We start from the raw sequence: 12,595 nt of genomic DNA, 5'->3' as shown, positions 1-12,595 counted from the left end.
CAGTGGGTTCTAGATACTTTTACAGAAGGTTACAAGTTGGAGTTCTCTCACCTGGTCTCTTCTTTCTCCTTGCAGTTTCCTTGTTGAAAGGGAACCAAGTCAGTCGAAGTTCAAGCGACTATATATATTCCTTATTGGCGCTCAGGGTCATTGTTCCAGTTCCCTAGGCAGAACTGGGACAAGGCAGATACTCCGTCTGCTTCATTATCCCAAGGAAGGAAGGTACCTTTGGTCCAGTCTTAGATCTCAAAGAGGAGTAGCCTAGTGGTTAGTGCAGTGGGCTTTGATCCTGAGAAACTGAGTTCAATTCCCACTGCAGCTCCTTGTGACTCTGGGCAAGTCACTTAACCCTCCATTGCTCCAGGTACAAAATAAGTACCTGAATATATGTAAACCGCTTTGAATGTAGTTGCAAAAACCTCAGAAAGGCGGTATATCAAGTCCCATTTCCCTTTCCCTAAACTGCTGCCTCCAAGTGTCCCGCTTTTGCATGGAAACGCTAAAAGCAATCATAGCCTTGGTTCAAGTGGGAGAATTTCTCACTGCCCTCGATCTCAAGGGGGAGTACTTGCATATATCCATATGCATCAGAGGTTTCTACGTTTTGTAGTGCTGGGCCATTACTTCCAGTTCAGGACTTTGCTCTTTGGTCTCACCATGACACCAAGAACATATACCAAGGTTATGGTGGTGTTGGTGGCCTTCCTTCAGCAGCAGTTCACCCATTTCTCGACGACTGGCTCATTTGTACGTTGTCCTATTCGGACAGCATGGCGGTGACAGGCAGTTGTCCGTCTTCTGCAGTCATTGAGTTGGGTGATCAGTTTCAAGAAGACCAACTCCAACGCAGACGCTGGAGTATCTGGGCGTTCTATTTGACACAGCACACAAGAGTATCTTTCTCACGAAATGCAGGCAGTCAAAGCAGATTTGTCTTCTCAGAGCAGGCCTAGGGTCTGGAACTACGTCCAGTTTCTGGGGTCAATGATGGTGGCGTAGTGCCATGGGCAAGGGCTCATATGTGGCCTTTACAAGAGTCTTTTCTCAGTCTCTGGTCTCCAGTGTCACAGAAGTATGGCCTTCATCTTCCTCAGACGCTGGTTGCCAGATGGACTATGCAGCGCTGGTTGTCACCCAGGAATTTGACCATCGGCGCTCCCTTTCTGATAACACAATGGGAGTTATCGGAATGGGAGAAATCTCCAACTTTAGAAGAATGGTCAAGGATCTGGCAGTTAAAATTTAATGCAAAGAAGTGCCGAGTGATGCACTTGGGGTGAAGAAATCCAAAAGAGATGTACCAGATAGGAGGGGAGAGATTGGTAAGCTCGGCTCAGGAGAAGGACCTTGAGGTGATATCTGAGGATCTCAAGGCAACAAATCAGTGTGACAAGGTGGTGGCCATGGCCAGAAAGATGCTAGGCATCATAGAGAGGGGTATAACCAGCAGAACAAAGGAGGTGTTGATGCCCCTGTACAAGTTGTTGGTGAGGCCCCACTTGGAGTATTGTGTTCAGTTTTGTAAAAAGTTTTGTAAAAAGACTTGAAGTGGTTCAGAGAAAAGCAATGAAAATAATATGGGGTTTGTGTAGCAAGACATACAAGAAGAGACTTGCTGACCTGAACATGGTGGAAAGGAGAAACAAGTGATATGACACAGATGTTCAATTATTTGAAAGGTATTAATCCACAAACAACCCTGAGAGGCTGGTAGATACTGGATTGCCCTCCCGCAGGAGGAGGTGGAGACGAAAACAGTAACGGAATTAAAAAATGCATGGGATAAACTCAAAGGAATCCTGTTCAGAAGGAATGGGTAAAAGAAGTTTAGCAGAGATTAGGTGGCAACACCGGTAATTGGGAAGCAAAGCCAGTACTGGGCAGACTTCTACAGTCTGTACTGTGATCGTGGCTGAATAGCTTTGCGTAGGCTAGAGTGGAGCTTTTCAGTGGCTTCAACAACAACTTCTGAAGTTCTAGATCAAGGACAGTGCTGGGCAGACTTCTACAGTCGATGCCCTGAAAATGGCAAGGATAAATCAAGATCAGGTATACATATGAAGTATCACATCATACCTTATGAAATGAGTTTATCTTGTTGGACAGACTTGATGGACCATGCAGGTCTTTATCTGACATCATCGTCTACTATGGGAGTTGGTGACGATAGACACCAGCAAGTCAAGTTGGGGAGCGTATTACAAGTTCCATCTGGCACAGGGCACCTGGACGGAACAGGAGTCTCAGTGGTCGATCGCTTGGAGCTCAGGGCAGTGCGGAATAGTGCCTTGCGCAACTTCACTCCCTTTCTAAGTTTTCTCTGACAATGTGACAGTGGTGGCTTATTTCAACAAGTAAAGCGGGACCCGCAGCCCTCTGATGACAGTGGAGGCAGTCTCCCTCATGAGCTGGATAGAGAAAAATCTTCTCTGATTGTTAGCAGCTCGCATCACTGAGTTCTTGAATGTAGAGGCAGACTTTCTCAGCAGGTACTCATTGGATCTAGGAGAATGGGAACTATCCAGCTAGGGTTTTCAGCTGATAGCGGACTGATGGTGTTCTCAGCTTCTGAACTTGATGGCGATGAAATGAAACACCAAAATGCCCAAGTTCTTCAGCCATGGCACGCTGAGTGTTGAAAAGGATCACATTGCCCCGGGGTTGAATAATTTGCAGAGGCTGTGGTACGCTGACCTGATTTGACTGCTGGACAGGGATCCTCTCCGTCTTCCGCAGGTACACGGCCTACTAAAGCAAGGTTTTGGTGCTCATGGAGGATCCATGCCCCTTTGGTTTTATGGCTTTGCCATTGAAAGGGGTTAGTTGAGACGAAAAGGTTATTGTGATTTGGTCATTGCTATGTTGCTTCTGGTTTGGAAATGCTCTACATCCATGGTGTATGCGAGGGTGTGGAGGACATTCAAGAGCTGGTGTTCGGAATGCAGACTTTCTTCCTTCTTTTGCTCAGATAGCGTACATCCTAGTGTTTCTCCAGGCAGGCTTCTGAAAGGATTAGCATTGGGTTCTCTAAAAGTCCAGGTTGCAGCTTTGGCCTTTTTCAGGGGCAGACTACAGAAGACGTCTTGTGAGGCTTTCATGGATATCATTCGATTCTTACGGGGAACGGGCCACTCGTGACATCCTTTTTGTACTCTGTGTCCAGAGTGGCTCTTTAATTTAGTCCTTCGGGCTCTGCAGAAACCTACTTTTGAGCTACTCTGGAAGGCCTTCTTGAAAGATCCTTTGCTAAAGACAGCATTTTCTGTGGCTGTTGCATTGGCATGTAGGATTTTGGAGCTTTAGGCTCTCTTGTCAGGATCTTTCTCCGCTTTTCAGAGGCGGAGGACACCCTGCGCACAGCTCTTCCTTTCTTCTGAAAGGGTTAGCGTTTCATCTCAACCACTATGTGGGGCTTCCATTCTTTAGCAGAGAGCACAAAAAGGCTCAGTATTCTTTCTTGAAGTTTGTCGATGTGCGTAGAGTCCGCATTAGATATCTGGAAGTCACAAATAAGTTTCGCAAATCGGACAGACTGCTTTTTAGTAAACAGAGACTTGGCCTCGGGCTTCTAAGTCCACAATTGCCAGATAGCTGAAGGAGACTATTGTGTCAGCTTATTTGCTTGCGGGGAAGCAGGTTACTCACCTTGCATGTTCATTTTGCGAGGCGTACGGTGACATCCTGGGCAGAGACTACCTTACTGTGTCTGGCAGATATTTGCAAGGTGGTGACGTGGTTGATGCTGCATAGCTTTGCCAAGCATTACAGGGTGGATGTTGCAGTGCACTTGGAAACCAGTTTGGGGGCTTCAGTCCTTAGGGCAGCAGTACCAGGATTGCTTTTATACATCCCACAGATTCTGGAATAGTGAGAAACAATGTAATGGAAGGAGAAATTAGGTCTTACCTGGTAATTTTCTTTTCATTAGTCCTTGCCACTATTATAGAGACTTACCCAAGGTTTCTGAGCCAAATAACGACTGTCGCCTTGCATGGTTATTCCTGCCTATCTCTTGTTCTTTACAAGTTGTCCAGAGATGAGAGAAGAGTTTGCTCGTCTGGTTAGCATTAAATTAGTGAGTTGTTTAAGGTTGTTGTGTTTATTCTGAGTATTATCTTTACGTAAATACTGAGGACCTAGACTGGATGCCAAGAGAGAGATGTCTGTGCTCAGTTTTCAGTTCTCTATCTCCAGCTGCTGCTCTATCTCCAGCTGCTGGTTGATGGACACAACTATCCCACAGGTTCTGGAATAGTGGGAAGGACTAATGGAAATAAAATTTATCAGGTGAGACCTAATTTCTCCTTAGCAGTCAAACTTTGAGCCGTGTTCTTGGCAGCCCACTAGCACGCTTGCTCATAAGACTTATCCCAGCGAGGAAACAGATCACATTTATTAACCGCTCAGAGCTTTGTTTGATGGGTTATCAGTTCAGTGATATATAAAAAGAAATAGCCACCATCTTGCATTCTTTTTCCAGGCTTTTAGCCACATGCTCTGCGGATCAGACATGTAAAATTTGGAGGACCTCGAATTTCTCTCTCATGACAGAGCTGAGTATCAAGAGCAGTAATCCTGGGGAGACGTCCCGAGGCTGGATGTGGGACTGTGCCTTTTCCGGAGACTCGCAGTACATTGTCACAGGTAAGTCTGGGAGGCATTAACACCCTGTCAGCTCCAGCATGGACCTTGCTGCAGCTGCATAAAAACTTGATAACAGCTGCCTGTAATATATGGAAGTCCAGTAACACACAAATAGTAAAATAAATTTTAAAAGTCGAAAATCATTCGAAATATTTGTTAAACAGATAAGTTTTCAATGATTTTCTGAACAAATAATTAGTCGTCGTCCGTATTGATACTGGGATATTGTTCCATAAACTACGAGTTGGGTAACTGAAAGAGCTATCATGAAATTTTTTAAGTAACGCATTCTGAACTGTGGAGAAAACCCAAACTTAATGTTAAACAAAATCAAGAAGAGGATCTAGAAGGTGGTATGGATAATATTTGCTTATGAATCCATAAATAATCTTAAAAACCATACATGCAACTTTGAATTCAATACAAGTGACAACCGGCAGCCAATGCAAGATAATCAACAATGGCGTAGCGGGATATTTTTTCCACCGTAAATCAGTTTAGCAGCCATACTGCTCACTGTTTCTCTTACTACCTCTGACAGAAGGACCTTGTATTTGTGATTGACATATCCGAGTTGTCTCCTCACTGTTTCTCTTACATTGTACCCAATTCTCTTGTTTTCTGCTTCCAGCTTCTTCAGATAACCTGGCCCGTCTCTGGTGTGTGGAGACGGGGGAGATTAAACGAGAATACAGTGGTCACCAGAAAGCAGTGGTCTGCCTTGCGTTTAATGACAGTGTCCTAGGATAAGAACTTCAGGACAATAGAAAAGAGGTCCAGGCATTTCTTGGGACATCCCTGCATGACACTGTGCTCAAAGGACAGAGAGGTTATTTGTTTCTAACTTCTACTGAGCCTTGTGGAACAGTTTTGCTCCTCGTTTTGTCAACTGACTTATAACCTCTGTGCAGAACTGGGGGCTATTGTGTTGGGGAAACTGCTGTTCTCACTTCAGTGACAGTGATAAGCATTTTCTGGAATATTTCCACTATATCTGAATTTACACAAGAGTTTGTTTTATTTACAATCTGAGCCCAGGAACTGGAATTACAGGCACTACAGTACGGAAGTGGCTGCTGCCGGGATACAGGACCATTATGCTTTTCATGAGTCTAGAGTTACTGCTCGATAACAAAGGAGATTACAGCTGGATATGCAGCCCTGTCAAAGAGCAAAGCCCCAAGAGCCTAAAGCATGGGATTTATTTCTGTAGTGTAACTAAAACCATGTTTTGTCTATAATGGCAGGGATCAGGCCTTGCCACTCTTACCTCAGCTTCTGTCTGGCTCTCAGTGACCCCTGAGAGTTTTTCCATGCTTCTTTCACATTCCCTTTTACAAATAGACCTGTGTTGCAGGACCCACCTCATGGTAGCCTGCTGCTTGTATAGTTACTTGTCCCAGTGTGCCCATCTCTCTGAGCTTAGGGCTTCAAGGAGTGTGGGCATGGCATAAAACCCAGGTCCTGCTGACTGCTGTCCAGCTGCTCTACCAATAGAAATGGGCTTCCATAGTATACTGGGTCCAAACAGAGTACAGTCAGCAAACAGGCACGATAATGGATTTTTGGAATAATTTGAGTCTGTACATTAAATACATCGAGAGTAAAAGGAGTGTGGTCTCTCTTCTGGGATGGCAGTTGGAACTGATAGAGCTCATTCTAGGCGACGCCTATTCAGGCAGATAGTAAAAGCAGACAGACATACAGATGTTGCTGGGAAAGCAGATGTCAATGCAGAGGTAAATTAGCCGCTGTTTCCCAGGACCTGCCAGAGAGAAACAGGAGTTAAAAGGCTGAAAACAGAAGAGTCTAATCCCTCAGAGGGCAGGGGCAGATGAGGAAACCCAGTCGTGGGTCTGACCTGTCTTAATTTTACTACCTGCCAAGGGCTAAGTTGTAGACTGGTGGGCTCTTAAGTACATTTAGAAGAACGCTATCAAACCACATTACACTTCTAACCTGCGTTATTTGCCCCTTAGCGCATGTTAAAGGACACTAAGGCAAGTTAGATTACGGCAGCGCAGGGGTAAATAGTAATCAGATGGAAATGTATGCAAAATACCTCATTAATATGGAAATCCCATAACAAGGCTTGCTGTGAACACTGCAAGCCACGTTATAGCTAGAAAAATAACCCCAGTAAAAAACCGGGCTTATTTTACCATCCTGGCTGCATCTTGAAGGGGCCAGGCAAAATTACTTTGCGGTCCGTCCGTCCCCCCACAAGTCCTATCTTTCAAAATCCCCTCGTCCCTAGTGAGCTGCTCTCACTAGGGATCGCTGGTGCCAATTTGAACTCAGCACCTCCAAGGCCATTAGTAACTGCTGCCCTACTAGGGACCTGGGATTTTGATAGGTAGGCCCAGAGGAACTTCTGGGGAAAGGGGAGGGGCCTTCTGGTTGAGGGGCTGTCGTGAGAAGGAGATTTGTGCTTGGGGTGGGTAGAGGGGGGCCCTGAACTTTGGGGGGGGGGGGGCCCTTCAGGTTGAGGTGCTGTCATTGAGAGAAGATTTGGAGGGGGGTCTGAACTTTGGTCTTTCTCTTATACTTTTTAACATGTTGGGAAGGTATTACATGGACTGGGAGTCCAGTTTCACATATGTTAGTACCTGCGTTGGAGGTTATTTAACCTTCAGTGTATATCTAAGTGTTGTAGGGCAAGTGGAAAACTGGTGCCTGACCGATTATTTAAAATTAAATAAAGATAAACCAAAGTATTACAGATGGATATCGGATAAAGTTTGTTATCAGAGATGCTGCCTTCATCTTCTGCGTTATTCTTATTGTTCAAAAATCCATCAAAGGATTTATATTCCGACTTTCTTTGGACTCTCAGGTAAATTCAATAGTTAGAAAGACCTTTTTCCAGCTACAGTAGCTTTAACTGTTAAGAGCTGATTTTCATGAATATCAATTTCCTATATTGGTTTGGGCACTAATCCTCCATTTGGATTTCTGTAATGCACTGTATGCAGGGATTTCCATTACTTCAACTATTACAAAATTAATATCAACTGCTCATAAATATGATGAATCCACGCAAGTTCAAGCCCAAATTATTTTTAAAATTGTAAACCTAGTCCTTAAAATCTTTATAGGCTTTGCAGCAGATTATCTTACCGAATTCTTATAATACCCGAGCCTAAGAAAATGATCACATCTTGTTATCTGTTGGTCAAAGGTTTACTATAAATGAGTTTTGGACAGTTTGGTTAGTTCTATACTGTACAGTTATGGAATTATCTACCAAGGGATTTTAAGATATTTCTATTTGGCAGACTCTCAAGGCACCAAGATACATGTTCATTTTAAAATTAAACAATTCTTTCAATAATCTTACATATGTTCCTACCCGGCTAGTTTAGGTGTCCTTTTAAGCTGTAATAAACAGTGGCCTTAGCTGATTTTCCATTTTTTTATATTAAGGGCCAGGTGCTAATGTCTACTCATCCACTTTGTAGGCCATGAGGTCTCGTGCAGTAATCCCGTGCTAACCAGTTAGTACTCTTAATGTAGTTGCATTATCTGATTAGCGCAGGAGTGCACCCCCCCCCCCCCAACACGCCCCTTATAGAACAGATTTTTAGTACATATACTAGTACACATTAAAATGGCACTTCCCAAGCGGATCTCACAGTGTTGTTATCGTACGCTGCATTAGGTACCCGTTAGCCTAACACAGCTTAAGAAAAAGGCTGTTTTGTTGGTTTTCTTATTATCTGCTCTGGACGTAATTGGAAATTGACAGACTATAAATAATTGTAATATTCATTCTGATTAGCCTGAAAAGTAAACTGGCTTGGTGTGTCCCAAAGCCTGGATTTGAGAACCCCTAGTCTACACCAAAAATTGATTTTCAAAGTAATCAGAATCCAATGTAATGCTATTGAAACCAAGATTCTTACCATCGACTCTCTTCACCCAGTAGATGGGAAGCTGATCACACAGGCTCTGCACTGCATTCCCCACCACCTCCGGATTTACCCTTCTTCCTCTCAGGATACCCAAAAACTCACGGAAATACTTTGTTTTATTATTTTGAAGTAGCATTTGCTCCTCCTGAAAGAGAAACCGTCAGATCATCATGTCATGGGAGTTAATTTTCAGTGTGACCTACCTAAAGGGAAATAGGACTTGATATACCACCTTTCTGAGGTTTTTGCAACTACATTCAAAGCAGTTTACGTATATTCAGATATTTATTTTTGTACCAGGGGCAATGAAGGGTTAAGTGACTTGCCCAGAGTCACAAGCTGAGCTCCAGCAAAGTATCACATGTTACTTCTGAAAAGCTCTTCATTGACTGTTGCACTGGTTTTACTCCATATCAAGTGTATATTTGAAAACTGGAAAAAATATGAATTGAGGGCATAGTTCCAATATTTTTCTTGCACTACCTATCCTCTCAAGAATGGCTGACCTACCAAGGCACTGAGATGCTTTCATCTCCTACATCTAAGTCAATCATCTGTAAGAGCAGATCCCATGTAAAAAGGAAGTGGAAAACAGATTCTCGTGTGTTATTTCTGTGGGCAGATTCTTGCATTTCGACTCTGCTGAGATTTGCATAAAATAGAGTCTCTGAGCCCCATCTGCCTGGTACTGGTGTGCATGTGGCTCTTGAGTCTTGGAGCTTTGATAACACACATGTTCCTTAGTCATTGGAGGGGGGGGGGGGGTGACACCAAGGGACTCCATTACCCCTGTGCAGTGCTGATGTAAGCAATGATTTCTCCTGGCATCATCTTACCCTGTGTTCTGACACATTCAAGATGAGCTGAATGTTTTCCAGATCACGGGGCTCCATCTTCCTCAGAAAGCAGGCATTCTCTTCCACGGGCTTATAACTTACAAAACCCTGCACAAGATAAACAGCTCAGTGATGTCACATAAAATCAACAGAAGGTAACAACCACCAAAGTGAAGGAACAAGGACCACTACGCACACAACAAGTCGAGCACACATAAAATCAGCAACCACCTCTAGTAAAAGTCAGACATGAGAAATGTTGCTGATGCTTCTCTGGGGCCATACTCACATGTGTGCTGTCAAATAGGACCACAAAGCTTCGGTTAGTTTGAGAGGTGATATGGTAGGTGACAGTATTCATGGTCCTGTCAGCAAATGCAGATTGGCTTGTTTGGGAGCCCTGGTGGTTCTTAAAAGTAATTTGAACAATCTGCAAAACAGGCTGAACAGATGGAAACAGAGTATTAGATGGACCAGCAATATTTATTCTTTCTATATCATCAGCGGCCAGAGAACTAGACAAGATCATTCCAATAGCTCTGCCTTAGAGCTTCCAGTCCTAAGTTTAAGCACGTAGGGAGGGGATGGATGTGACCTGCTCAAGGTCATGAAATTCTGGACTCTAATCATTACCCTCAAATGCCAGGCGTAGAAGGGCTAAAGTAACAGACTGAACCAAGACATTGGAGATTTGATTCATTACAGGAACCTACAAACCATGCTCTCAGTTCTGATTGAGTTTTTTGCTAAGTCCCTGTGTTCATGGTCCAGTACAAGATCTCAGCCTCCCCATGACCAAAGTAGCTCTCAAATCTCTGTGCTGCAGCATCCTACAGTAAAACATAGTTGCATGCATGGTAGTCGAGTGAAGCGTGTCATCTTTCCATGTTAGCAGAAACATAAGCTAAACAAAAACTGAGAACAGCAGCAAACTTTGTGAACCTCACTGGAGACCAGCTGAATCTATTCCAACGCCTGGGCTTTCATTTCTATAGTTTTGCTGCTGAGATGTAGAGATGGATGATCGAGTTGTCTATTTACCTGTGTTTTATTGTCTTTGACCCCTAAAAGTGCAGCGATGGTAACTCCGGTGATCATGAAACAGAGGCTGAGAGCCAGGAAGGCCCAGAGCACCCTGCGGGGGTGCTGACGTTCTTCAGCCATTGTCTTCTCCTGGGATGTTGGGGGGAGAAAGGGGGAATAATTGAAGTGGAAGTCTAATACTTTGTGTCTGTTATTAACCCTTAGAACAGCTTTAGAATTTAAAGTTGATCTAGATAAAAAAAATTGCGTTCAGCAGAGATATATTCCCATTCCACTGTAAAATCCATCAGTGCTGTGTAAGGTAGGTTTGGGGGGGGGGGGGGGGGGGGGGCAAGCACCTTATCTTAGAAATTGACAGAAAGGATGGAATTACTGAAATTCATCAAACATTTCACAGGCACCCATCAGGAACATCTAAAGCACAGTGCTGTCAGTCCTGGGACTGGTTTCTGTAAAGAAATCCTGCCTTAGAAAAGAAAGAGTAACGTACTTACCCGGAGAGACAGAGAGGGATGTTTATAATCAGTTGCTTTTTATTCAGGCTCTTAAGTATCCCAGATAGACCAGTGGTCAAAACTCAACACTGTACCTGTTTGACGCAGAGGGTGCCCTTACCGTGAGGATGCTGCTTGCTCTGCTGCTGTCCAGTCTGAGTCAGGGGCCCCTTACAAAGTGCACACTGAAGAAAGGCAGCAGTGCCAGAGGGCATGCCCATTGGTACAAAGCACACCTGCACCCCCCCCCCCCCCCAGCACTGGAATGCCCACGTGGCGCTCCGAAACCTGAGAGTGTAAAGAGAACCTGGTGCTCTCCAAAGGAAGCAAAAGTCAGCCAAACAGAACAGTTGTGTGCTTTGTACTGAGCACCAGCGATAAATATCAGATCTGGAACTCAGCAAGTAGAAAAACTGAAAGTCAACTTTAGCTATCGTAGCAAGGCGGCGATGGACCTTAAAACAAAGAGGCTCATTGCTCAGATAACACCCAAAAGAGATGTAGGCAGGAATGATTTAGTCTTCTAGAGAGAATTATGCCAATACACCTCACTCCTTTTGTAAGGATATGGGAAATGTCAAATGAAAATGAGCAGAGAAAAACACGAAAATTCGTGTTTTTATCATTTGGCAATTCTAGTGCACACTTTTTCAAGGAACTGGGCACCACTGTGTGCAGATGTGTGTATAGTGAGCAATCTTTCAGAAACTGCGCCCTCTTTCAAAAGTGACAAAAAATGGCCAAACAAATAAAACAAACCTTCCCAGAAACTTTCTGGCTGTCCATCCCTGGGATCCTTAGCTGTCCCTTCCCCACAGTGGCGTAGCCACAGGTGGGCAGGTGTGGGCCAGGGCCCACTCACATAGGGCTCAGGCCCACCCAACAGTAATACACATTTAGCAGTAGCTGGTGGGGATCCCAATCTCTGCCAGCTGAAGACTTCCCCCTGATGGTAACCAAAACGCTACTCTCCACGATACCGGCACCTGCACATTCTCAGTTTTCAGCACCTGCCTGCTGCAGACTGCTTTTCCACCAGCTATTTTTTTGGTGGGGTGGAGAACACTTGGTGCCCACCCACTTCTTGCCTAGGCCCACCCAAAATCTGTTGTTTGGCTATGCCCCTGCTTCCCCAGAGGATAATGGAGGATGCAGTGACTCTTCTAAGGTCATGTTTAGTAGCATTTTGATATACCATCCTTTCTAGGCCGTTTACAATAAATTAAAATAAAATGTTGAAACAACTTGCAGATAAGTACAAAACTGATAGGAAAGGAAACTTAGTGTAAGAGTAACAGAACCAGCCATGACCTGCCTACTCTTCCAGTTTTGATATTTTTAAATATAAATTGTTTCCATAAAAAGGTAGAGCTCAACCCCTTCCTCTCCTCTCAGCCTAGCAAAGATTTGTTCTCTCTCATTTCTCTCCAAGAAAGTATCCACACCCATCCTGTTAGAATATCAATGAAATGCTTTGATGTCCCCATGCATAGCTCCTACCCACTTCCACCCTGTCAAAGTAAGGCTTGGATGTCTCACTCATATACACTATCTGCTACCACATTTGCTTATTTCTGATCTGACAAAAAAGGCCAACCTTCGAAAGCTAATCAAGAAATGTATTATGTCCAATAAAAAAGGTATCATCTTATTTTCTTTTCCA

The 12,595-nt window shown here is 44.1% G+C and overlaps 2 protein-coding genes across 4 annotated transcripts in view; one reads left to right on the top strand and one right to left on the bottom strand.

Annotated features, from left to right (window-relative positions):
- MLST8 (MTOR associated protein, LST8 homolog) overlaps window positions 1–6,295 on the top strand; it is a 29,278-nt gene extending 22,983 nt beyond the window's left edge. For all 3 annotated transcript variants that reach the window (XM_030212284.1, XM_030212285.1, XM_030212286.1), the window contains 2 exons: window positions 4,481–4,644; window positions 5,276–6,295. In XM_030212284.1, coding sequence (XP_030068144.1) covers window positions 4,481–4,644; window positions 5,276–5,394 — 283 coding nt within the window. In that variant the 3' untranslated portion in view covers window positions 5,395–6,295. The remainder of the gene's footprint in view (window positions 1–4,480; window positions 4,645–5,275) is intronic.
- On the bottom strand, window positions 6,289–10,670 carry BRICD5 (BRICHOS domain containing 5). Its single transcript, XM_030212287.1, has 5 exons — window positions 10,436–10,670; window positions 9,684–9,836; window positions 9,395–9,502; window positions 8,550–8,703; window positions 6,289–6,409 (listed from the first exon to the last, which is right to left on the bottom strand). The coding sequence occupies exons 1-5, from the start codon at window positions 10,556–10,558 to the stop codon at window positions 6,315–6,317; spliced, it is 633 nt and encodes a 210-aa protein (XP_030068147.1). The 5' UTR covers window positions 10,559–10,670; the 3' UTR covers window positions 6,289–6,314.
- Window positions 10,671–12,595: the final 1,925 nt, after the last annotated feature.

Source organism: Microcaecilia unicolor, chromosome 8 (genome assembly GCF_901765095.1).
Source record: "Microcaecilia unicolor chromosome 8, aMicUni1.1, whole genome shotgun sequence".
Classification (NCBI taxonomy): Eukaryota; Metazoa; Chordata; class Amphibia; order Gymnophiona; family Siphonopidae; genus Microcaecilia; species Microcaecilia unicolor.
Note: the sequence above shows the minus strand (reverse complement) of the source record. Positions and strands in the feature narration are given on the sequence as shown.